Here is a 23,301-nt window from a genome sequence, read left to right as displayed (position 1 = left end):
ACAAAGCATAAAATGGCAACTATCAGATACAGTGCACCTCTCTAAAATGTCATTCTTTGATATGAAAATTGTACTTTATAGTGGCACCTAAAGAGCTTAACAAATTGATGAATGATCTCATTGGATGGCCGATCCATAAGGACTCACCACGTACTGCAGTGCAGTTTTTGAGGCAATCAGTGAAGATTTTTTTTTAATAAGATTTAAGCTGGGCTGGTGGCTGCCCTAAATCCCTAGACAGAGCCTGCAGCTCTTTGAACAGCCGTGTTGTGGAGGAGCTGAATGCCGTACACTGGCACACAGCTGCACTATGTCATGTTCAGCAGTGGAAAACATTCTCTTTCTCACTTCAAGTTCATTGGGAAATTTACCAAATGCACTTGGCAATGCTATGAGTGTGAAAAGTTGCTTTTCATGTTGCAGCTGTTCAGTGAGATTCCACGGGTTTATGCCAATAGTTGTGATGAACTGTGAATGTAGTCACAGTTTTGAGTATGCGCCTGCTGCTGACTGCTGATTACCATAATTTGTGTGCTTAAGCGTGGTGGTCATTGTTTAAACAGCACATGTGTGCAAAGCTATTGGATTTATTTATTTACTGTTTTTCCCTCTTCCAGGTGAGGTCCTGTATTGAGTTTTACACCACACAAAGGGCTATAGGATTTCTTCTGGTTCCATTGTCAGTCCAAACATAAAGTGACTTGGAGTCTGCACTTATTACAGGGCAGTGCACTAATTTACTCCCGGCATGTATTCTCACAAAGGAGGATGAATGGAAAGTGCAAAGCCGTTCATTGTGCTCTATCCAAATACTTATGGCAGTCTCACTTCTAACCACAAGCTTGCTTTAATTGTAGAAGCTGACATCATAGTTTTCCTAATAGATGGGTTGTCTTGTTAACAGGGTACAGTGTTGGATTTTAATCTGAGCTGCCAGAGCTTCAGTTCCTCTTTGCAACAATGTATTTGCTGACTTCTACACGTTTCTAATTGTAAATGGTGAGTTCAGAGTCCAAATGTGAAACTGTGCTAGACCTGACTCACTCTCATCCATTGTATAGCACAGTTGTATTAGAGTATCGACTAAAGTAATGACCTGTGCTTTAAGCAGGCAGATATTTTGTTTACCTAGATTAATTATGCTTGTGCATTTTATACGGTTTCACTTGATTAACTCGGCCACATAAAGAGAGGAGATGGGCTTTTTACTACAAGTAAAAACAACTGGGCCACATCCCAAAGTACTTAGCATTTTTAATTAGTGAATAGAGTTTCTTACAAAGTACAACTTTTAATCCTGTTAGTGTATAAAAAACAGAATAATATTGAATTTACTTCCAAATTATGCTGCATTTTACGTGCAGTGGTCTACAAGTGATTTGTGCATTTTTTTAATCTGATTTATTTTCCTCTTGAATTTCTTTAGAGTCTTAAAGTTGACACTGTGGGCTTTTAAAGCTGCATTTAAGGTGTTTTTGCCAAAAAGGAGACCACAGGGCGAATTTTCCCAGTGAGTCTTGTGTATCATTTTTGTCATGCTTGTCAGAGCTTTAAATTAATCATTCCAGATGACTAAAATCACACATTTTACCTTGTAGGTGTCTGCTGTTTTGAAGAAACTGTTGCCCAAGTGTCTTGTTTGGGAACACAACTGGAATGTTGATTTTTTTGTTGGGGGGGGGGGCGCTGTATCTGTGTGTCTGTATGTGTGCTGCCCTTGTTATTCTAAGTCAGTTAATTGTTGTGTTTTGATGGACTCCAGCTCTCCCCTTGTCTCCTAGGGATTCAGTTGCATTCAGGTGAGCTTACCTGAGCACACACGAGCCCTCCCACTCCCAGGCAGTTGTTTATGGAGCTGATTCCCTGTCTACTTCCAGCCAGTCAGTCAACCTCACAAATGTTCTTAATGACAGACACAATGTAGTACTCTTTGTTTTTTTATTCCAGGCAGTCAGTGCTTTTTTATTTTTTATTTTTTTATTTTATTTAAGTGAGCTACAAAAAGGCAGCCAAAGATTATTAATAGATTGGGAAAAGAAATATATTTTTAAGGTCAAACTCTGCAGGCATGCACAAACTGTCCATGTTTTCCTCATTTGATTAATGAGACTTGTTCACTGTAAGAAGCATAGAGTATGTAAGTCAATAATTCAGATTTCTAGTGAAATGGGTCAGCTGTGAAAAGAAAAATAGAATCACTTTCTGTCTGGAACACATTTTCTCACATGGAAAGAGACAATAGGGTGCATGTCTGCAGAGCCCACCTCAACAAGCGTGTTTTGTTTGTTATTTCTGCTTCGTGTAACAAGATAAGTTCAGGTCACCATGCATACCTCGACCTAATAAATCCTCCAAACCATTTTTCACCTGCAGTAACATCTGATATGTATGTTGTCAACATAACTTCCATGTTATCGGTTTGTAATCTCTTGTGACAATGGGTGCATACTCCATCTTCTTTGTCTCCCGTCCTAATTCCAGGCTTGGGGGGGGGGATTATCTTACTCCCCATTGCGTGCTAGAGTACAACAAAAGTAAGTGTAGAACATGCACTCACATGCAGTTGTGAGGTTAGTATAGCTATATGCTATAATATCCCCATCACCGCACAGGAGATGACTCTGCAGTTTTGCAGCGTTTCTAGCCTGCTATTAATGAAACTGTCTCTTCTATACTTTCTTGTGGGGTATAACATTCCTCTGTCCTTGGGACCAGTGGTATGAATCATATTCATAAAGTATGCTTTAAGCTTCAGCAAATTACATAGCTGCTCTCGTTGTAGTGGTAGTTTAAAGGGGTTTCAGGGTGTTCGGTTTTCTTCACAGTCCAGCTGTGCTGCAGACAATAAAATAGGTGAAGTCGTTTTATTGTTATGGAAAAACCATTTAGTGATAAAACATCTGGGCTTTGATTACAGAGCTGTTCCTGAGTCACAGCTGCTTCACTTTGGGGATGAAAAACTGAATTACAGAATGGATTTAGGCTAATCATTTTAGTTGGAGAGTGATTTGCGTCTCTTACCGGTCCCTTATGTCGTCAGCAGCTAACTTTGTGTTATAATTTTCTCACCAGTCTGCATTGCAGTTATATTTGCAATGTTTACCACCCAGCAGCAGCCTTCTCCATTCAGCACAGCATAACGAGGTGGATGTGCAAGTTTGCTTTCCTTTAATGTGTGTGTGAAGAGTAGAGACGACTTAAATGAAAGCATATCTGCAAAGAGCTGCAGCGACTAACCAAACAGATGAAAAACCTGTGCTCATCTGTGAGGGGATCAAACATTCACTGTTGTCTAGCAGACTTGAGCCAGCGAAATACTTAAAAAAAAAGATTAAAATGCTTTTATTGATGATGAAAAGATGATAATAGAATTCTCCAAGGCAGGAAAGCCTAAACATGTTTCAAGAGGTTTCATTGTTCTGAAATGATTTAGGCACTGAATAAGCCAATGAAGTCTCTTTTTTTCAGATTTCTTTGCCCAAGTCTGTTGGATCACTTTCAGGCCGTCTGTTAGTGCTGTGCTTCCTTTTTTCCATTGCAGTTCATTTTGCTCCTGAGTGCAGATTACTGCTCCATATTTACAATCCATATTTAGTCCAAAAGGCATATTCTGCTGCCTGAAATGCATCAGAAAAAGAGAACACCAAATCCATTAATGATAGATAATGATTTAGAGCAGCCGTGACAATATCACATTTATTTTTCATTCTGGTGTTTGTGCTGATTACAACAAAGAATGTGGGTGAATTGTTGCTTAAACATCTAGGGAACTTACTGATTTATTCTGATCTGCTTTAATTTTCCCATTAGAAAACAGAAGGGAAACCCTGTTTGATGATTTTGCTCTCTCTGTCTTTATGTGCTGCCAAAGTGTATGTTGCCAAGGTTAACAAAGCAAAGGCAAATTCCCAAAAGTATAGAAACCTCAGGCCCAGGCTTGTTCTCCGAATGATGATGTGTGTCGTCATTACTGCCTTAGGATATCAGTCTAGCAGAACTGAGATTCCTCTGGTGAAAATCCCCATTATGTGGAAAAAAAAAGGTTAAAGTTTGTGTCATCGGGTTTTAGGACGGCCCCAGACAAATTGAGTCATACTTAAAATAAATATAACAGGGGCAGAACAAAAAGGAAATAAACTTTAGGTCAAATTAAACTATCCAGGATTTTATTTTGCATTATTATGTCACAATATAAAATATCACTTTCTTTTCACTCTCTGTGATGTGTCCTGTGTGATTTTTGGCCTCATGAAATCGCCCGATGGGACCGTTTTGACGAGCAGCAGGGAATCTGAGTGTTTGTGATGCTACAGTTGCTGCTGTAACAACTCTCTTTTCACAGGAGTAGAGCTTTTGTTCACTTTTGAAAAATCACTCTGGATAATGTGTTTCTGGCCCCTGAATCCCAGCAGTGGACCAGAGCTGCTCCTCTCCGCCCTGCCGCATGATAAGCCACTGACAGCTGGGCCGAGGCTGTAGTGTGTCACAACTCTCTCCAGCTATACTTGGGTTTCATGATTGGAGCCCTTTGCACGCTGCACCTCCTTTGTACACGTTTTTCATGCACGTTCACACTCGCGTACACAAAGCATTGACCGTCTTTCCATCACTGGGCCAGCTGTCTGATTTCATAATCAGAGATGAGGCTGGCGCTGCTAAAATGTTTCATCAAGATGCTTGGCATCAGCTACAGTTTAATTGATAACGGCTTTGTCTTTGATTTCAAGCTGTTGTCTCTTTTGATTAGAGTGCTGTGATGTAGAGCAGAAACAACACCAACTTCTTTTATTGTGATATCATCAGCATATTATTGAGGAGGGACAGAGGGGTTCAAGTTAGGGGTGCGAATACATCACGGATTGGTTGCACTGGTGATAGACGGATTAATAGATGAAGTCAGGCAGGAGTCTCTTTGGACTATATTGTTTGCAGATGACATTGTAATTTGTAGCGAGAGTAGTGAGAAGGTGGAACCTGCAGAGGTGGAGGTATGCTCTGGAGAGAAGGAGAATGAAAAGTAGTAGAGGCAAGACAGAATACATATGTGTGAATGAGAGAGAGACGGATGTAACAGTGACGCTACAAGGAGTAGAAATAATGAAAATGGATGAGTTTAAATAGGTGAGGTCAGCTATCCAAATCAGACCGTGTACACGGGAGGTGAAGAAGAGTGTATTGGCATGGTGGAGTGACTGGAGATGAGTGTCAGCTGTGATTTGTGATGGATAGAAGCAACAGTGAAAAGGATGGTCTGATGGTAGATGTTTGGTTTAGAGACAGTGGCACTAATGAAAAGACAGGAGGCCAAGCTTTGGAAATGAGTGCATCAGAGGGACACCTCAGGTGGAGTGGTTTGAAAACAAAGTTAGAGAAGCAAGGCTGAGATAGTTTGGACATGTGCAGAGGAGTGATAGTGGATATACTGGACACAAGATGCTGAATATGGAACAACCAGGCAGGAGGCAAAGTGGAAGACCACAGAGAAGATTCGAGGATGTAGTGAAGGAGGACGTGCAGAGCGTTGGTGTGACAGAAGAGGATATTAGGGACAGGGTGAGGAGGAGGCAGATCACCCGAAAGAAGAAGAAGAAAAAGAAGTTTAGTATATAAATATGCAAGGGAAATATATACAGTAGAGGGGAAATGAAGATGATACGCATTTAGACACAGACTCACTTGAGAAGGTTTTTATTTTCACACATGGTAGGAGTGTGTCTCTGGGCTCTCATCTCATGAAAGGTGCTGATGAAACCCTTTGGGGATTCTGATCAAGCTCCCACTCACCATCACCTCCTTTCGATAAGTGTAGCCTGATACTCAGGATATGAGGAGTCATCGTGTGGAGAAATGGATTGGGAGGTGGGGGGGTAGTCATAGGAGATGAAAGATTGAAGTGCTTTGTTGGTCCCTGTATTGGTGAGGGCAAGGCGTCAAGCTGCTTCCTGTCGCCTGTAGCGACGGCATGAATGTGCTGATGTGCACTTCACTCTCTAAACACTGCCTGTGTTGACAAGTTGTGAGAGCGCAAATGTAGTAGGTAAACTCTGCATGAATTCAGCTGGATCTACATATGAATATAAATGATTTAGAGTTTGCTATAGATTTGATTAGCCGTGAAGAAACGTTATGTAGTCAGTAAGTATCAAGCTTCTCTCCATTTCAAGGAATATATGACAGCCTCAAACTATGGTTATTTAATTCAGAGAACATTCCTGTCGCTCACTTCATCTATTCTCTTATATTTTTTTAGAGAGCTGAAGGCAGTGCATATCAGTATTTTTCCACTACTGGTCAAGTAATATGTCCCACCAAAAGTTGCATTTGATATGTGAATCAATTCTTAGTTATTTGTCTTACATTGCATTTCCTAAAATTTGTTTTGGCTTATATCAGTTTGAGAAGCATGAAAAATAATTCAAAGACAGCCGTGGAAATGTCCAGCACTCAGATGAACCCTTCCCCCCATTAAGAAAACTCAGGAATGTCTTGCTGCCAGAAATTAACTAGACCATGCATGGGCTTATCTTGGTTTTCCAGCACATGAGCTTGGAGTGAAGTGAAGAGTTACATATTAGCAAGAAAATGGGACAAGAGACAGAAATAAAGGCCAAAGGAAGCAGGTTGAGACAACTGAGCAGTCTGGTAAAGAGGTTGCATTTTACTGCTTATTTTTTCAGGCGACTGGCTAAAGTCATTACGCTCGCCACCAAACATTACTGCAAACGTGATCACTGGTTAATAAGTCATATGTATGAGCAGAACATTTGGTGCGATTAAAGCTTCGAAACATCAGGTGCAGATTTAATTTCAACTTTAAAAAGAGGTGATAATGTTTTAAAGGATATTCAGTGTGGCTGTTAAATTTAACAAAGCAATCTGAAGGTAAGAATGACATTTCTGCTCGCTTCTCTTGTAACTCCAACATTCATCTCTTGTCCTTCATGTCTAATAGTTTTCAGTCTGAGAAATATTCAGATTCATTACATCGCATTACTTTATTCCATTCCATGGGATGCCAGGTAATTGTGCTCCCTACAACACTGAGTGCCTTTATGTGGTAGCACACAACACAGTGGTCTCTGAAGAGAATAAATTTAAATGATATTATTATGCAATGTGGTATACTCCGAATAGAGGTCTTGCAGCACAGAACTCATCCATGCAACGACAAGAGTGTATCTGACTTTGTACCAAAAGTTGGTTTTCATATCATAAGGTTCACTGTCGCCAACAAAGACTTCCAGAAGCTATTTTGACAATGATTCAAAGGCCAGAAAAAAAAAGAAAAATCCATTTGATTGCCGAAATTAAATGTTGCAGGCATCCTTAGAAGTACTCTTCTTTTAACATGCCAGCACATATTTTTGAACCCAGGGCTTGTTCTGCTGCACAGACTAATCTTCAGTCCAATATTACAAGGAGAAGACAATAACAACACTAAGTCCTTAGACATTTTCTTCGCTCTTTTCATGAATGCAGAACAGCATGCTTATCTTTAAAATGCAGGTTTGCACAGTTCTACTCAATGGCTTCTTTTCACCCATCATAAACAAAGGGCCAACAGTCATTTAACACTTCTTTAGGAATTACCATTTCAGCTTTTTAGGGAGCATTTTGCTCCAAGGCAAACGCTTTACTACATGTGAGGATTTGCAAGTAACAACTGTGAAATGCAGCTGAAACATGTTGTTATAGCCGAAGCCAATGGAGGCCGGCCCAACAGACTCGAGAAATGCCCGGCTTTATTAGTATGGAGCGCATGAGTCTGGGGGACTGGGATGGGGTTTTATATTCTGTGGCCTCACACTGCTGCTTTCAGCAAACAGTCCACCATTATTCGGTCTGACAAGAGAGCAAACACTGAGCATTCAAGGGTCAAGAAAAAGCACGTCCCCCCTCTCTTTGTCAACTCCTGTCTTCCTGCATCCTTATGTTTCTTTGTTTTCCCTCCCATATTCGCACTTAGCCTTGTACCTCCTTGTTATTTCGCTACCTTTGTTCTTCTGTTCAGTCACCAGCAGTATTTGAGAGTTGGGATACATTTTGCATATGCACCTGTAAAAATGTAAGCTCAGGCAGACACATTCTTTTCTGCCTGAGATCGTTTCCTCTGAAATGACTTAAAAATGTTTATTTATTAGCTAAGATAAGCTCAAAAGGTATCTTATTCTTGTATTCTTTACAGCATGCTATTTGGAAAGGTGTTTTTTTTTTTAAATAACTCCATGTAAATAAAACTCAAAGGGTTGCTAAAATTTTTTTGGCACCAGCTTCACTTCACGCAGCTTTTTCAGCAGGTCACAGAAGATTTGCACATCTACCTCAGCAGCTTATGCGCCATGGTGTTCATACTGTACATAATTGACTGGTAATGAGCAAAGAACTCCTGATTTGAAATCCACTGTGACCTTTACTTGTGAATGTTGAAAAAAAAAAGCCCTGTAGTTGCTAATTCAGCCTTTTGTTGTTACTTCCCTTGCTATTGAGAGTTCAGGCTTTTGCTCCGTAAACCGTGTGGCTGACTGTTAATTAAGACACTCGAGGCCACGTCCTCTTCGACAGGCTGGAATGCTATTCAAGGGCAATCAATGAATACTTTGTCTGAGCTCACCTATACAATCAAAATATACAAAGCCCTCAGAAGAGGCTTTGATACCTCTTTGGAAAAAGAGATATCCTTCAGAAATTTGATGCACTTTAAATGCCCTGTGTATTAACTTTCAAGGTTAAATCTTTAAACATTTGTTAAATCTTTATATATTGAAATTTATAACTTGAAATCTATGTCGATTGTGATCTTGTTAAGTACTGTATTTTCATCAAATATAAGAAAAATATAGAAAATATTAGCCGTAAAGCTGTGATAGAGGTCCTGGGCACTGGTATAGCTCACCCATATGCTGAAAGACTACTGCAGCGGCCTGGGTGTCCTCACTTTCCTGTCTGTTATACTATCCTGTCAACATGGCTAAACACAAAAAGTACCTCTAAAAATATAGAAATAAGTCCTCACCTTGAGTGCTTGGCACAATGCCCCATGTTGTAAAATCGCAAAGTGCAGACATGCACTGCAGAGTTGGCTTCATGCTGCTTCTTAAGATTTCTGGAAATATTCTAATTGAACTAATATTTCCTCCCAAGGCTAATAGGATTGAATATAAAAAGCCTGAATGTTTTCATTTGCAGTACGCGATGTCAGTAAAACATAGAAACGCTACATTTGTCTATTGTCAGGATAACTGGAAATTGGAGCTGTCCATGCAAGTCTTTACTCTCAACTTGATAACTCTTTAAATGTTTTGGTAAATAATTTATGAACTTATATATTTGAGAGTAATAAACCTTTAAATGATGGCGATAATTTGCTAACATTTTATTTGTAAGAAGGATGTTGGATTTGAATTAATTGTCAACATGTATAAATGTCTGAATTTATACACCAAAGTCAAAAGGCGGATTTGTGACTTTGAAACTGGAAATACAGCAGAAGTTTTACGACGGATGTTTTTATTTCAAAAATGTATTCTCACCAGTTATTCTCATGTGTCTTTGTGATATCTGCACCCACAAATGACATCATTTGTGGCAGTGTGTAAAGACACTGGAGTGTGAAGAAGACTCCCAGGGAATGGGTGACCTTTTCCTACAGTCACATTGAACTGTACTTCCTCTGCCACATTTCTTTCCTGGGGACGAATAAAGGAGCCCCGTCTGAAATAGGAGCTCTGGGAATTGCTCATTGCCTTTTTACACATGTGAGTGGCTCCTGCTGTTCGACCCCAAAAGAAAGTCACTGTGCAGTTTCCACAACAACCTGGTGCTGCAATTAGGAATCAAAAAGTGTAAACAGGATGATTGCTTAAAAGGATCCTTAGTGTCAAGAACAGGGTAGAAGAGAGTATTGAAATCATAATGTTAAGTGTCTTGAATTTCATTCTGCAGATGCTGGGTGGAACATTTTTTTATTTTCTGATTCTTGTGAGGAGCTGATAATTTGATCCTGTTTTGATTTTGTAAAATGTTTTTATCAAACTATAAAAATGCTTTAAAGTGTAATCTAATCACAGCCAACATAGTTATAATTGTCACCCCATAAAGTCTCAGAGCAGAGATGTAATGCAGTAAGCAGACACTGACCTTCTAAACAGCTTTAAAAAATCAGGATTTAGTCACTAAGGACAGAGGTAATTCTCACTGTTGCACTTGAAATTTGGAAAGAGCTCTGAGAATTTAATCACCTTTGGGTTCAGATGTTAATCTCGAAGAACTTTCCCTACTGAGAGCAAAGCATTGCTCGATTTAAGCCTTGTATGGCTCTATGACCTGGCACCTTTGTGCAAAAGCACCTCTCGCCTTTCTTTCAGCATTCACAAATCTTGCCCCAGAGTGACCACCGTGTGTTGGAGTGGACACAGAGGCAACAGCAGCCAGAAAGGACGCTGCTGGAGTGGCCAGATTTATGGCAGACCAGTTCCCTGAAAGTCTGTGTTATAGAAAAGGGTTTAGGACCTGTGAAATCATAACCATTCTAAATCTTTCAAGCCATGGCCAGCTCTCCACTCGTTACTGTGCATACAAGGCTTAGGGTGATTAGACCATATCGCTCTCTCTCTCTTTCTGTACTCTGCCATGTGCTTTTTTTCCTTCAACAGGATTATTAAATCCCTTTTCCCTTAATTGGAGAGGTGAAAAGTATGCTGGTATAGTCTCACACACTGTGGACCTCAAAGCAAAGGTCATTTTATAGGAGATGATTATATAACATGTTTACTTTCCATCACAGAAATTTACCTTTGCTGTTTCTTTGAAAGAAAATTAGGTATTGATTTTTCTCTTGACTTATATGTTCTCAAAGGCGACGTTGCCTCTGTTATGCAAATTAATTAAAGACGATTATACTAAAATCGCTAAAATCCTGGATGTATAAAATCGAGTAGACACTAGAGACCCTAAATAGCATGATTACATCTTTGAGGACACATTGGATTCTGATGAAATTTTAACCTAGCTGTAAGATCGAGATAGCAACCCAAATTATTCAAAGCAATTTTCAGTGCGACCATGAATATTCACCAAATGTAGCCAATTACCTCAAAGCTTGATGGCAGCCTGATCATTAGATGGGGCGTCTTGCTAATGATCCACATGCTGAATAGACAGACTGATTAACACTTATTGACATTCTTTTATGCTAATTAAAAGATGGCACGAACAGTAGTTGGGTTTTTTTTGTTATTGTTTGATTTTTTTTTGCTGCTGATTTAAGAAAAACAGGACTGCATGATAATGTTTTAGAGGTGCTGATTAATGGTATGAATGAATTTGCTTTAGCAAATTGCTTCAGGAGACTTTGCGACTCGCACTGCAGGTGTGGAAACATCATTTTGTTGTCCACACCAGTGCAAACAAATGAAGTGTAGAAAAACATTATCTGTGCAACACTGAAGCAGAGTTTGTAGTTGGAAACATCTGCATATGAAATAAATTTGAACTTATTCCTTGAATATTTATTTCTTGGCTTTTCTCCAACATATAAATGCATAAAAGTCAAAGAAAATGTTATTCTGCACTTAAACATGCTCTGCCTTCAGTCTCTGATAGCTGTACAGAGCTGTGAAGTTATACTTCACAAGTGATTTCATACATTTATTAATAAATTTAAAATAAATAAATAAATTGAAAAGCTCCTGTGGCTTTTTCTTGTAGTGGGGTCTAATTGCACTCGAAAGCTTTGAAACACACAACAAACCAAAACACTTAAATTACTTTGCAGGTTTGGTGCACATTTAGTTATCGAGCTATATTTTTATTAACATTGCAGTGCTGAAATGTGCAGAACAAACCATTTTGGAGAAGTGATTAGCACAGACTGTCTGTGTTGATGTTTCATGTTCCTCATGTCCCTTTTAGAGTTCTCTCGGGTCCTTTGGCTTCTTCTTCCAAAATCTGCATCTTAGATTATAAATTAGCCACGTGCATGTAACATAGACACAGCTAATTCTTAAATATACAGAATAAAATGCCTTATGAATATGAGTGAAAAGGTGAATGTGGCTTATAGTGTAAATTGCTCAGCAACACCTCAAAAGCACTGTATAAATGCCAGTCTATTCCATTACATGACAGTGAATTTAGAGTACATGTATTTTTAGATACATTTTGTCTTTTGAGTCTAAAAGGATTCATCAGTTAGTCCCAGTTTATCCTTCATAATCAGTGCATTGCAACTCTGTGAGCAAAGAGCCGCCTATCTGTCTGCCTGGCTGAATGAACAGACAAGGGTCCATGGGGCACCGTGGCCTGCAATGCTTGACGGTGACCAAATAAGGGCCGACTGCAACATGTATGCAGGGAGGAGACCATTTTCTAAGTTGGCACAGTGCAGCCTCTCACATTCTTTGGCCCCTCTCAAAAGGCTTCTGTCCTTCATCACACATCCACTATGTGAACGGACAGCAGCTACATGAACTGTACAAGAGGGTTTGTCAGATGGTTCATGTATGAGGTTGGCTGTAGTTAAGTGCTTGTTTGCAGAGTCTGACAGTTGTCTCTAATATTTAGAGTGACATCCACTGCCAGCGCTTAAAGGCATAGTGTGAAACTAACAAAGACAGAACAAAGGCAGTTTGTCAATCCGGTGAATTCATTAAGATTATCCAGGAAAAATAAGGATAATGTGGAAATATGGTCTAATATTAAATCTAAGACTAGCACTGCAGAAGAGACCCAAACATAAGTGATACAGATATTCACTAAATTCTGTCTCACTACTGTGAGACCTAGTTAAAGATTAACTTGGATGTTTTCCTTTGGGCCTCTTTGAAGTGGAATTAGTCCAACCCCTGCTTATCTTAATTAGAAAGAAATCTAGGGGAGTGAAGTGGTCTTCTGGAAATGAGCACCTCCACTCCCTGAAGCCCATACTAAAGCTTAACAAGACCTTGAGGAACGCTAAACTTAACGTTTTCTAATGTCATTCCGGGACTCTACCTATAATATACTCTGGTATAAACTGTGAACATAAATATTTTTCTTCTGATGTTTGAAAGTGCGGGTCAGTGCTGTGTCGTCCTCGGTCTCTTATGGATAGGGAAAGTGAATAATTAATAGAGCTTGTTCATGTTTGTGAATAACGCTGAAGGTGAACAGGTGTTTAATGTGAGTGATCCTGAAAAAAAGGAAGAAAATCCTCCTTGAGGCTAAATTCGTTGCGTAGGCACTTTCTTGAACATGAATTGGTGTGCATCTGACTATATTCTGTCCCACTCTCTATCTGAATATTTTAGTGTGCAAATAATCTGTTGCCTTCATTTTCTATACCTACATAGACTCTATCTAATGTAAGGTTCAGATAAACAAGTGGTGGCAGAAGAATAGCCAAAGCCTCTCCACTTCTGTGGAGCACAGGCGCCACAGCTCAGAGATCACACACACAGTGTTTATTGGTGGCATGAGTGACATGCTGCTGGCTTTAATCCAAATAGTGTAGGGAGGCCCTGTCATACATAGGTCACCTGTCTCCAGAAGAATGATGTGGAACACACAGGAAGCAGAAAGCCTACACTGTGGTAGACCTCAAGAATGTGCGTCAGGTTCCCATAGGATGTTGTATTGTCATTTAATAGAAGTTATGTGTTACACATGTAATATTTGATGCATTTTGCCAACAATATTTTTCTTTAAAAGCATGTTTTCTCTGCACACAGTATTTTATATTTTAAATGATGTTGTTTTTTGTACTGCTAGTGTAGTGAGAAGCATAACAGAGCTGAACAGCTTGATTTTATTAGTTCAAATTTAACGCCACATTGACTTCCCAAACAGCTTTTCCCTCTGGAATTGTCATTTGTGTCTTGAGATAAGTGATGGAAATTTTGTCATAATGTGGTGCAAATGTTTTGCACTTACCTTGCCGAGCTACTTGATCTCGCCATCAGCGCCGGTGGCTTTTCCTACTAAAACAGAAAAGCGAGGTGTTCCACAGTGACATGGTGCCTGAGCAGACAAGCGAGTGAATGCTAGCATTAAAAAATGATTAAATGTTATTACACTGCCAGATAAACCTTTTGATCAATTTTAGATAGCTACAATTTTCATATTTAAGCATAATTTAAACACAGAGGGAAATCCACAGTATTTGAAAGTATAAACTTTTAAAACGTGATTCTGAATCAGAATGAGGTGAGAAACAGCCGTGCTTTGAAGTTGTGTGTCAAATAGATATGCCTGTTGTCAAACTGAAAAATAAATACTCTGTTATGGGCAGAGAAAATCTGCTTTCTACTCAAGGTTCACAGTTCAGTCCTTTCCATCTGGATCTGTAATTTTAAGGAACCTCAGCATCTGTCTTGTTTTGTCTTCTGTCTTCTTTCAGATTTTACTGCATTCTTAATCTTCTTAACTTTAAACCTCCTGTCTGGTTGAAAACATCAAAGTAAATCAGTGTGTTCATTATATTTTAATGACATAAATAATACAACGAGTTTTCTATGAGATGAGGGAAAAAGAATTATTTTTTGCTACTTGTCCTCATGCATCACACTGACTTTTTATTCTTTCAAGCAGTTAATGCCCCATATTGTCAAATGGGTATTTAACACATAGGTATTAAAGGCCCGGTGTTGCTCAGTGCAAGGAAACATGTACAATAACACCCAAAGTAACAGGTGCAGAGAATATTAAACATGTGCGCGCACCCACTCAAGCATGCACAGAGTCACCGAACCTCATAATGCATGCACCCTCACACATAATAAAACACCCAGGGTGAATGTGTATAGGTTTTACCCTTCACAGTTAGGAAGGAAATGGACACAGCAGAGTGGTCTGCTGGACGTGACAGATTTACTGGCTGTACCGACAAGAATGGGGAGGAGTTGAGACTCTCAGTTGTGCCTAACATCTGCAAAAGCAGCACTTTAAAATCTCTGAACAATGTCCCGGCACCCTCCTGACAATTTCACTTTTATTTCACTACTTTCTGAACTGCCAAATGTTCTGTGGCTCATGCATCTCCATCTCACCATCCTCAACCATTACAGCACCAGCCAGACAATTTAACTGTGCAGTCTGGTGGATGCATTTGGATTTTTTATTAACCTGTGTTTCATTATTTAGACTCCCAGCCATCGCACTGGAAATGACCATATTAAAATGCGTTCCTGTATGGGTCCGTGCATGCATGTGTGCCCATTTTTGTCTGCCGGAGTTTGTGTATCTGCGTTTGATGCCTGTCTATGTGGCTCTGCTTTGAGTCTTTACGGTCAAATAGTTGCAGACATGCCCTCCAGGACTATAACGTCTCCCTTTGAGTGCAGCTTCAAAAGGCAAGGATGAAAAAACCCAGTTCAGACAGGAAACAGACACCTTTTATCTTAATCAGAAATGAAGCAATTAGATGGCACAAACTGTTTTCCTTTTGCGTAAGGGCTGTGCACACCGCATACCTCCCACTGAGTGCAGGCTAGAAGTCAAAGTCAAAACCTGGGGGTATGCAAGAACCCATCCTAATAGGGGGTATTGAAATTTCTGTATCACCTCTGAATCAAAATGATGTGCGCATTTTTGGACCATTTAGTCCTGGTTAGGGTCTTTAATTCGCCTTCTTCTGTGTGTCTGTATTAGGAGTTCTAAGTAGCCCTTTATGGAGAAAAAAATAAACTGTTTCTTTTTGTAACAGGCGGCAACAAACTGAAGAACCAACAGTTCCGTCTGAACTGGGCTTGGATCTCCTTAGAGAAACAACACTACGTGGTGAACGAGGAGGCCAAGTTCCTGGAGGTGGTGCTGAAGCGTAGGGGCTACCTGGGAGAGACATCATTCATCAGTAAGCAGATTTTACATCAAGTCACCTAAAATGTCCTTAATTCATCTTAAATGTTACCAGAAAGCAATGAGAGGAGTTGAATATGTTCATCTTATCTTAACAAAAAATGTTCCCCATTTTCTGATTCTGGATATTTTCAAAATAGTGAAGGAATAAATGCTGAACATGTTACATGTTTGTGAAATACTTTATGCATTCTTTGGTCAACCACTGATGATTTGCTTGCTGCTTCGCTCCAGGATTAAGTAAAGATTAACTCACCAAATTCCACAGAGTCTGTTAAGTTGTTTTGCAGTTAAATTCAAATACACAGGGAAGCAAACATATAGCCCTTGTTGGAAGATATTCGCTTTCTCAACACCCGTTTGTTTAAGTCTGTTTACTTGAGTGTCGCAGGCCACCATATCGTCACGCATTCACCGACTCAAAAGCCCACACGAACGCGCTTTGTTATATTTCAGGACAATTGCAAAGCTGGCCTAGATAACCAATAGGGTCACACGGGTCGTGACCTTTTACCTCTCTTTTCTGGACGGTATTTACGTTCCAGTCACACAATAGCAGAGGATGTTCCCTCAGGGACTGTGCATGCTCATGAAAAAGGTCAGCCGAAGTTAGGGCCTATGGAGAGGTGCCACTTCAAATGTTAGTCGAGGCAATCTAGTGTACAGAACTAAACGAGCAATAACTGTTAACACCGTTTAAAAAAAAAAGAGCTGCTGTAAGCATTTATGAGTGGCAGGAATTCTTACTGCTGGCACTAGTAGCCTGTTTTAGTGCTGCCATTTATTCTGTCCATAAAGATGAGGTGTAATTAAATGGCCTCATGCTGAAGGTCAAACCCCATAGGATCATTTACTGTACCGTCCCTGCAACTTTGTACGCTCAAGAGCCCCAAGACTAATGAAACATCTCTGAGGGGATATGCAAATTTTACTGACCTTTACAGTGTCTCACACCGCGCGGCATAACCGCTCAACCTTAGGGAATCAGTGAAATAAAAATATAATATCTTTATATTATAAAGCTAAATGCCATAAAATGTATATGTTATGTAATGTTATTTTATGGCCTTTTGCGCTTATTAGAGAGGTGCAGTAGAGTAAGAAAAGGAGGAGGAGAAAACATGCAGTCAAGCTCTGGCTGCGATACATGTGGTAGATAAGGATTCAGAGTAAGAAGTAAATCCAAAACTTATAACAAGAATTAACGTAATTTTCCTGTTCACGTTGATGAGATGCAGAACAAAAGAAGCAAAACTGATTGTGTGTGTGGTAACCCAGTAGTGATCTGCCTGTGGGATGATTTTAAACAACAAAGTAAAATATTGTTTATAAGGAGGTTGGGCAAACAATCAAATAGTTGCTGTTTGCTTTGATTTTCTGGAGCACTGATGCTGATTTATTAATGACTCCATTATCAATTAAAGAAGTTCTCCTTTGAACTTTGGATGCACTGTTTTCATTGCATAAAGAAAACAAGGCTTGCATTATGTCCAGAATTGCTGTTGTGTTATTGGTATTGCGTGCTAAGGTTTTAAAAAACAAGTTTTCTTGTTACTGCTGCAGCATTAAGGTGGATGATAATGGACGGGGGAGGATGATGTACCTCTCCGTAGAGTAGGAAAGCTCATACAGGCAAAGCTTGCCATCGCACTTTTATGATACCCAGAAAAAATGACGAGAACTAAAAGCAATAGTTTCTCTTACTGAATATATATCACAAATGCTTTTATGGTCTCTGTTTGCAATATCTTTACATTTGCAATCCTCTCTTCTATTTTTGTCTGATCAAATAGTCCTGAACTGATTTTCTGTTTTTTAATTTCTAGCCATGAAAAAGAAAAATAGGTAGCCTCAAGTTCATCAGACATTTAGACAACCTTATTGGCATCTCTCAACCATGACAAGGTTTGCTGTAGCACTTGCCATTGGTTTCAATTTAGAACTTAAACTTTTTGGGTCTATTTTTATTTTGTTCATCATTTATTCTGGTGCTTCAATATCTCTACACTATTCCGCCTCCAGGCACACACATAACAACAAAAATCCTGTCTTAGAAAGGTAGTATCCTTCCTTGTAACGAAAAAAATAAAAAATCCCAGAGCATTCATGACATTCTTACAGGAATCATTTGTAGTTTCCTGCCTCCTCTGCTGTGGTGGGGATAGCAGAGCAAAAGCAGCAAACTGTTCGGATTAACTGGCATAAGCAGGCCACCAGAGCAATGTGGCACCTCAGACTCTCTGCCTCAGTGTTGTGATAAGATACCACCTGATCTTAGGTCAGTGCCTTCAAGTGAAGACAGCATATTTTATCTTGCCTAACCCTGCATGAGTGAACACTGATCTGAGGACCCAAAGGATGGGCTGCTTCATCTGTAGCCAATGTGCACAGTGCAGTTCACACCAGTTAGGAGGCTACAGTGAACCCAGCTGCTGCGAAGGCTCAGAGTGACTGCTGTGAATGGGACCAACCAATCCAGCTTGAAGGAGATAGACTTAACAGTACATCATTGTGTCTCTTTTCATACTCTTTGAAGGCTGACGATATTTCAGGATCCACTAAACCTTTTTTTTTCATTGTATCAAAGCATTTTACTTTATTATTTTTATTTAAAAACAGTACATGAAATTGTAGTTTTCCTAGTTCTATCCTGCTCAGTTCCTTAGCTATAAAAAACAGTATTTAAAAAAAATCCTGTAATCCTAAATGTTCAATATCCAGTGATATTGTGGTTTTCTGCATTTACAGCAGCTTGCAGGACTTCCTTGTTTTGTTTAGTTTTTGTTTGTTTTTTTCATTTATTGCCAGAACCCTGCTGTGTGTTGTGTGACCAGTTAGCAAACACAATGGAAAGGCTGTGTGACATTTCACCAGCTTCAGCGCTCCTGCTCAACAGGCATCCAGCCAGTGTCGCAGCAGTAGTGGCTGTAAGCTCCATCAAACAGCTCACATGCTGAAGGTCAGACAGTGCAAGTCAGCCTCCAACCACTTCTGCTGAGGCTGGGCTGACATGAGGGATAATGGTGTTTATTTCCACCATGATCATCTCAAAGAACGGTGGCGGGAAACTGCACCCTGGAGATGGACAGATATTGTTGTGTTAGACCAACTGGGGTGTGAGATTTTCCAGGTGTTACGGGAGGTGAAAAGCAGTTTAATTGTATGTTTGTTTGGTTTTTCAGCTTTTATATAGCTATTCATAATCACATAAATATTTACATTCGTGAACGGGCATGCATTAAACAAAGCCAAATGTTAAAATTAAACACAAAAGCCGGCAGATGGTGAGGTAATTTTTACAGAATTTTCAGATGTTGATTAACAATAACTTTGTAATGCCCTTTCTAAGGTATTGGCACAAAGGATGGCACTGCAGAAAAGGACAAAGATTTCCGGGGGAAATCTCAAAAACAGGTGCAGTTTAACCCAGGCCAGACCAGAGCCACCTGGAAGGTCAGGATCCTGTCAGACGGCGAGTATGAAGTGTCCGAGACATTTCAGATTGTTTTGTCTGAGCCGGTGATGGCAGCCCTTGAATTCCCAGAGGTTGCTACTGTAGAGATCCTGGACCCCGATGATGGTCAGTATTGATTTTACTACTAGAGATTCTTCCTTACTTTCTTTTATTTTTTTGGTGAACATTTTTCATGAATGTTTGATATAATTGAGTGTTTGATATCACGTGTCTGAACATTAACACTGATCTGTCATTTGTGCACAGAAAAAATAATGTCGTGGTTGTCATGGTTGTGTTGATCACGCCCATGATAAACTAGTTGGCCACATAGCAACGCATAATAATACGCACCCTTCCTCTGCAGGTTAGAACATGAAAAAGGAATTTTTTTAAAAAGAGAGCGAGATAATACATTTACAGGATAACTAGGTAAACTAAAACTGCACAAAAGTGGTTAAAGTTGACAACACAACTCTAAGCCATGCTTATGTTTAGGGGATTAATTTGGGAAATTTAAGGCCTGGAAAAAGACATCGGAGCATTTTAAATGTAGCATTTAATCTCAATTACACTGAAATTATAGATGAACTAACTCTATCTTGAATCAAAAATGAAGATTGGCAGATAATAAAAAATAGAAAGTATATTCTTTCCACTAGAGATGTAACATAGTGTCAGAGGGATATGAAATAGAGATGGCCGTACTGACCTGAATGTAAAGTTATCGTACTGTAAATATGAACGAGGCAATGCCTGAAGAACTGAACAACTGTTTCTTAAAACAGCTTGTCAGTAACAGAGATGACACAGAGAACTGCATGATACAAATGTGGATATAAATATGGATAATGTTTCTCCTCATCCCATAGGGCTTCAGCTAGTGAAAGCAAAGCATTTGCTGTCAACAGTGTAAGCTAATGATCGTGTTTAGGTGAAGCTTGTTTTGCAAAACTCGTGTCTCTGGAGGGCAATCCAAAAAAAAAAAGCAAAAACAAAACAAGAAGAAACCCTCCAAAAAACTGACAGCTATCTATCTGCAGTTCTATTTTTGTATCTTCATGCCTTGCACAGACATCTTCTTCGTCTTCATACGCCCATGTCAATTATCATATCATTACCCTGTTCATGGTTTCTAAAGTTTTAATATGTGTTTTAACCTCTCAAGGTCAAATATACTCTGAGGGCTTATAAAACTATGTTTCATGTTTCTTTTAACTGAGAGCAGAAAAATTTTATAGCCCAAGGGCACCGATTGAATCACTTGTATCGGTGAAAAATAAATAATTTCAGACCATACTGACTAAAATAGCTCAGAGTGGAGTCTTAGGGACGAGAGGTGAAGAGCAACCGCATAATCCAATGCAATTGTTTGCATAGAAAGGGAAAGGACAGCTCAAGTTCTAATAGCTTGTTAATGTGGCCAAACATGACACTTATTGAGAAGAATACAAACCATTTGTCTGTGGATTTCATGGCCGAAGTGATAAAAACTCATTACCTCGCTAAATGTCACACACGACTAAGAGATGGAGAGAAACAGATAGAGAGATGGCCGTAAAACTTTAAAGGTAAACAAAAGGTTGTACTTTCACGTCTTCTAGCCAATTTATGCGGGCTTATTATTTTCTAAACAGCTTAATCCTTCACGTAACAAATTCCATATTCATCTGCATCAGTTACCAGGTCAATAAACAGAACTGTTTGTTTATTATGCTGTGGAAGCCAATTATAGGTGAGATATTTACTGCGGATAAACAACAAATAGTGTCTGATAAAACATGATGGAAGCACCATCAGCAGAGCTGTAATGAAAGCTGTTGTTGGTCCCAGCGCACACGTCTGTCTAATGAAGGGTTTTGATGCAAATAATCAAAACCATACTTTGATATTCTGAAGCGTTTCCCCTTTCATTATCGCCAGTGGAAGTGCAATTTTATTTCACTTCAGATTCTTCTTATCATGCTCAGATCATACATAAGAGATTTCCTCATATCAATTCTGACGCTACTTAGCTTAAATCATAACAAAACACCATGTCAGAGTAATGATCTAATATCTTTATTGATGATTTTTTTGTTCACACACAGAGTCGACAGTGTTTATACCCTCCGCCGTGTACAACATAGAGGAAGACATAGGTGAGCTGCTTATCCCTGTACGCAGAAGTGGGGATGTCAACCAGGAGCTCATGGTCATATGTTACACCCAGCAAGGTAACACAATAACTTTGTGTTGAAATGTTTGTGATAAATTGTGTCATTTCTCGAGTGAGTTAGTACTGTCCTCCACATCAGATGGATCCCTGTTCTCAGTACTCAGTCTGATCACCTCTTCTCGGTGAAATCTAATTTAGGCTGAGGCAGAATATCTATAAATGGCATCTTTAAAGGAGAAGATGAAGGCTGTCATATTGATAATACATCTGGAGTGCTAATGACTTTCCTCCTTGCACATCAAAAGTGGGTGCAATGTGATACTTAATGCATCAGAGGAAAAATAAAGGCCATATGCTGATCTGCTTTTAATCACTGACTTGACTTGATGAAGATCCATGTTGCATTAGAAATTTTCATTAAACAGTGACATTAAGTCGAAAGGCACTGCCTTCTGTTATAGCTTAGTTTGAACTCAGGTTCATTGTTCATGAAAATCATACATAAATAATGATCTTTAATGTGACGAAAAGTACACTGTTGTGTCATTTTTCTTCCTGTAATTCTGTTTTCTGCCTGCTCAGTTTCTGCAACAGGCACCATCCCCACCACCGTGCTGTCCTACTCTGATTACATCTCCAGGCCTGAGGACCATCACAGCATCCTGCGCTTTGACAAGGGAGAGATAGAAAAATCCTGCCGCATTGTCATCATCGACGACTCCCTGTACGAAGACGAGGAGAGCTTCAATGTCACCCTCAGCATGCCCATGGGGGGCCGTCTGGGCTCCGAGTTTCCCACAGCGAGAATCACAATAATTCCTGATATGGATGATGGTAAGATTACATTACTCTGGTGGTAAGTATGCAATTGAATGCAATCCAGTCTCAAATAGTCAGTGCAGGTTAAGAAATTTGACTGCGGAATCACTTTAAGGCAATTTCTACCTATTTTTCATCTTCACTTTTTCACATCTAATTAAAGCCTAAAAAAAAAGTCAGCATGAATTTGTTCCTTAACTAAGTTTCATTGTATTTGCAGTGTTTTTTTATTTGTGGATTTTAATTAAAAAATATTTGTAAATGCAATTTTTCACTGCATAAGCTGATTCCAAAAGATAAATTCAAACAGATAAGCATGTTGCAAACATGCTGGTATAGATGTGAATGTGTGTTTGATTTTTTTTTTCCCTGTATGTGTTTGTGCTTGTCTGCCAGTGTCTCATAGAGAAAGCATTTGAGTGTGCGATCCTTCTTCCTGAAGGCAAAGCCTTTATCTCATATCTGCAGGCTCAGACTGGAGGTCTGATAGTCTCCCATATCTTCCTGACGCCTCTTTGTTCCCCAACACCTGACGGCCTTATCCACAGTTCTCTATCGCTCTACAATCTCCACAAGCACTGCTGTGAATTCAAGACTCTGTGATGCCAAGCAGGCAACACCGCAGCTGAAAAAAAGCAGCACATTTGCAGAAGGGTCTTCCCTTGAATGAAAATTTATCTGAAGCCATGTAATTACAAATGTGATGTAACATTCAATTTAGAATTCTAATAGTCAGAAAATTCTTAGCCAACCATTGAGAAATGACCTTTATTTTGTGTGTGGCTGAAGTTAAATAGCTTCACTGAGATTTTTTTTACTACTCGTTTTAGTTAGTTTCATTTCTCATTAGTGAAACCTCAAATGCATTCAAACCCAGATGTTTTATGTTTGATAACAGTCCTGTCATTCACGCTGTTGGCTTTAGTATGAGAGCTTCTGAAATAATATTACCTGAGACCTCAAATGTTTAGCAGCACTAAAATATTCAGTGATCCATTTCCCGACAATAAAAAAGTAGTAGTTTTTGTTTCAGATCGTG

The 23,301-nt window shown here is 39.4% G+C and overlaps 1 protein-coding gene across 1 annotated transcript in view; it reads left to right on the top strand.

Annotated features, from left to right (window-relative positions):
• Positions 1–23,301, top strand: part of frem2b (FRAS1 related extracellular matrix 2b) — a 49,745-nt gene that overhangs the window by 7,528 nt on the left and 18,916 nt on the right. Inside the window, exons 3-6 of the mRNA XM_039598011.1 lie at positions 15,680–15,826; positions 19,181–19,411; positions 21,376–21,501; positions 22,026–22,277. Of these exons, the coding sequence (XP_039453945.1) occupies positions 15,680–15,826; positions 19,181–19,411; positions 21,376–21,501; positions 22,026–22,277 (756 nt within the window). The remainder of the gene's footprint in view (positions 1–15,679; positions 15,827–19,180; positions 19,412–21,375; positions 21,502–22,025; positions 22,278–23,301) is intronic.

This window comes from Oreochromis aureus, linkage group 14 (genome assembly GCF_013358895.1).
Source record: "Oreochromis aureus strain Israel breed Guangdong linkage group 14, ZZ_aureus, whole genome shotgun sequence".
Classification (NCBI taxonomy): domain Eukaryota; kingdom Metazoa; phylum Chordata; class Actinopteri; order Cichliformes; family Cichlidae; genus Oreochromis; species Oreochromis aureus.
This window is presented reverse-complemented; position numbering and strand designations above follow the sequence as displayed.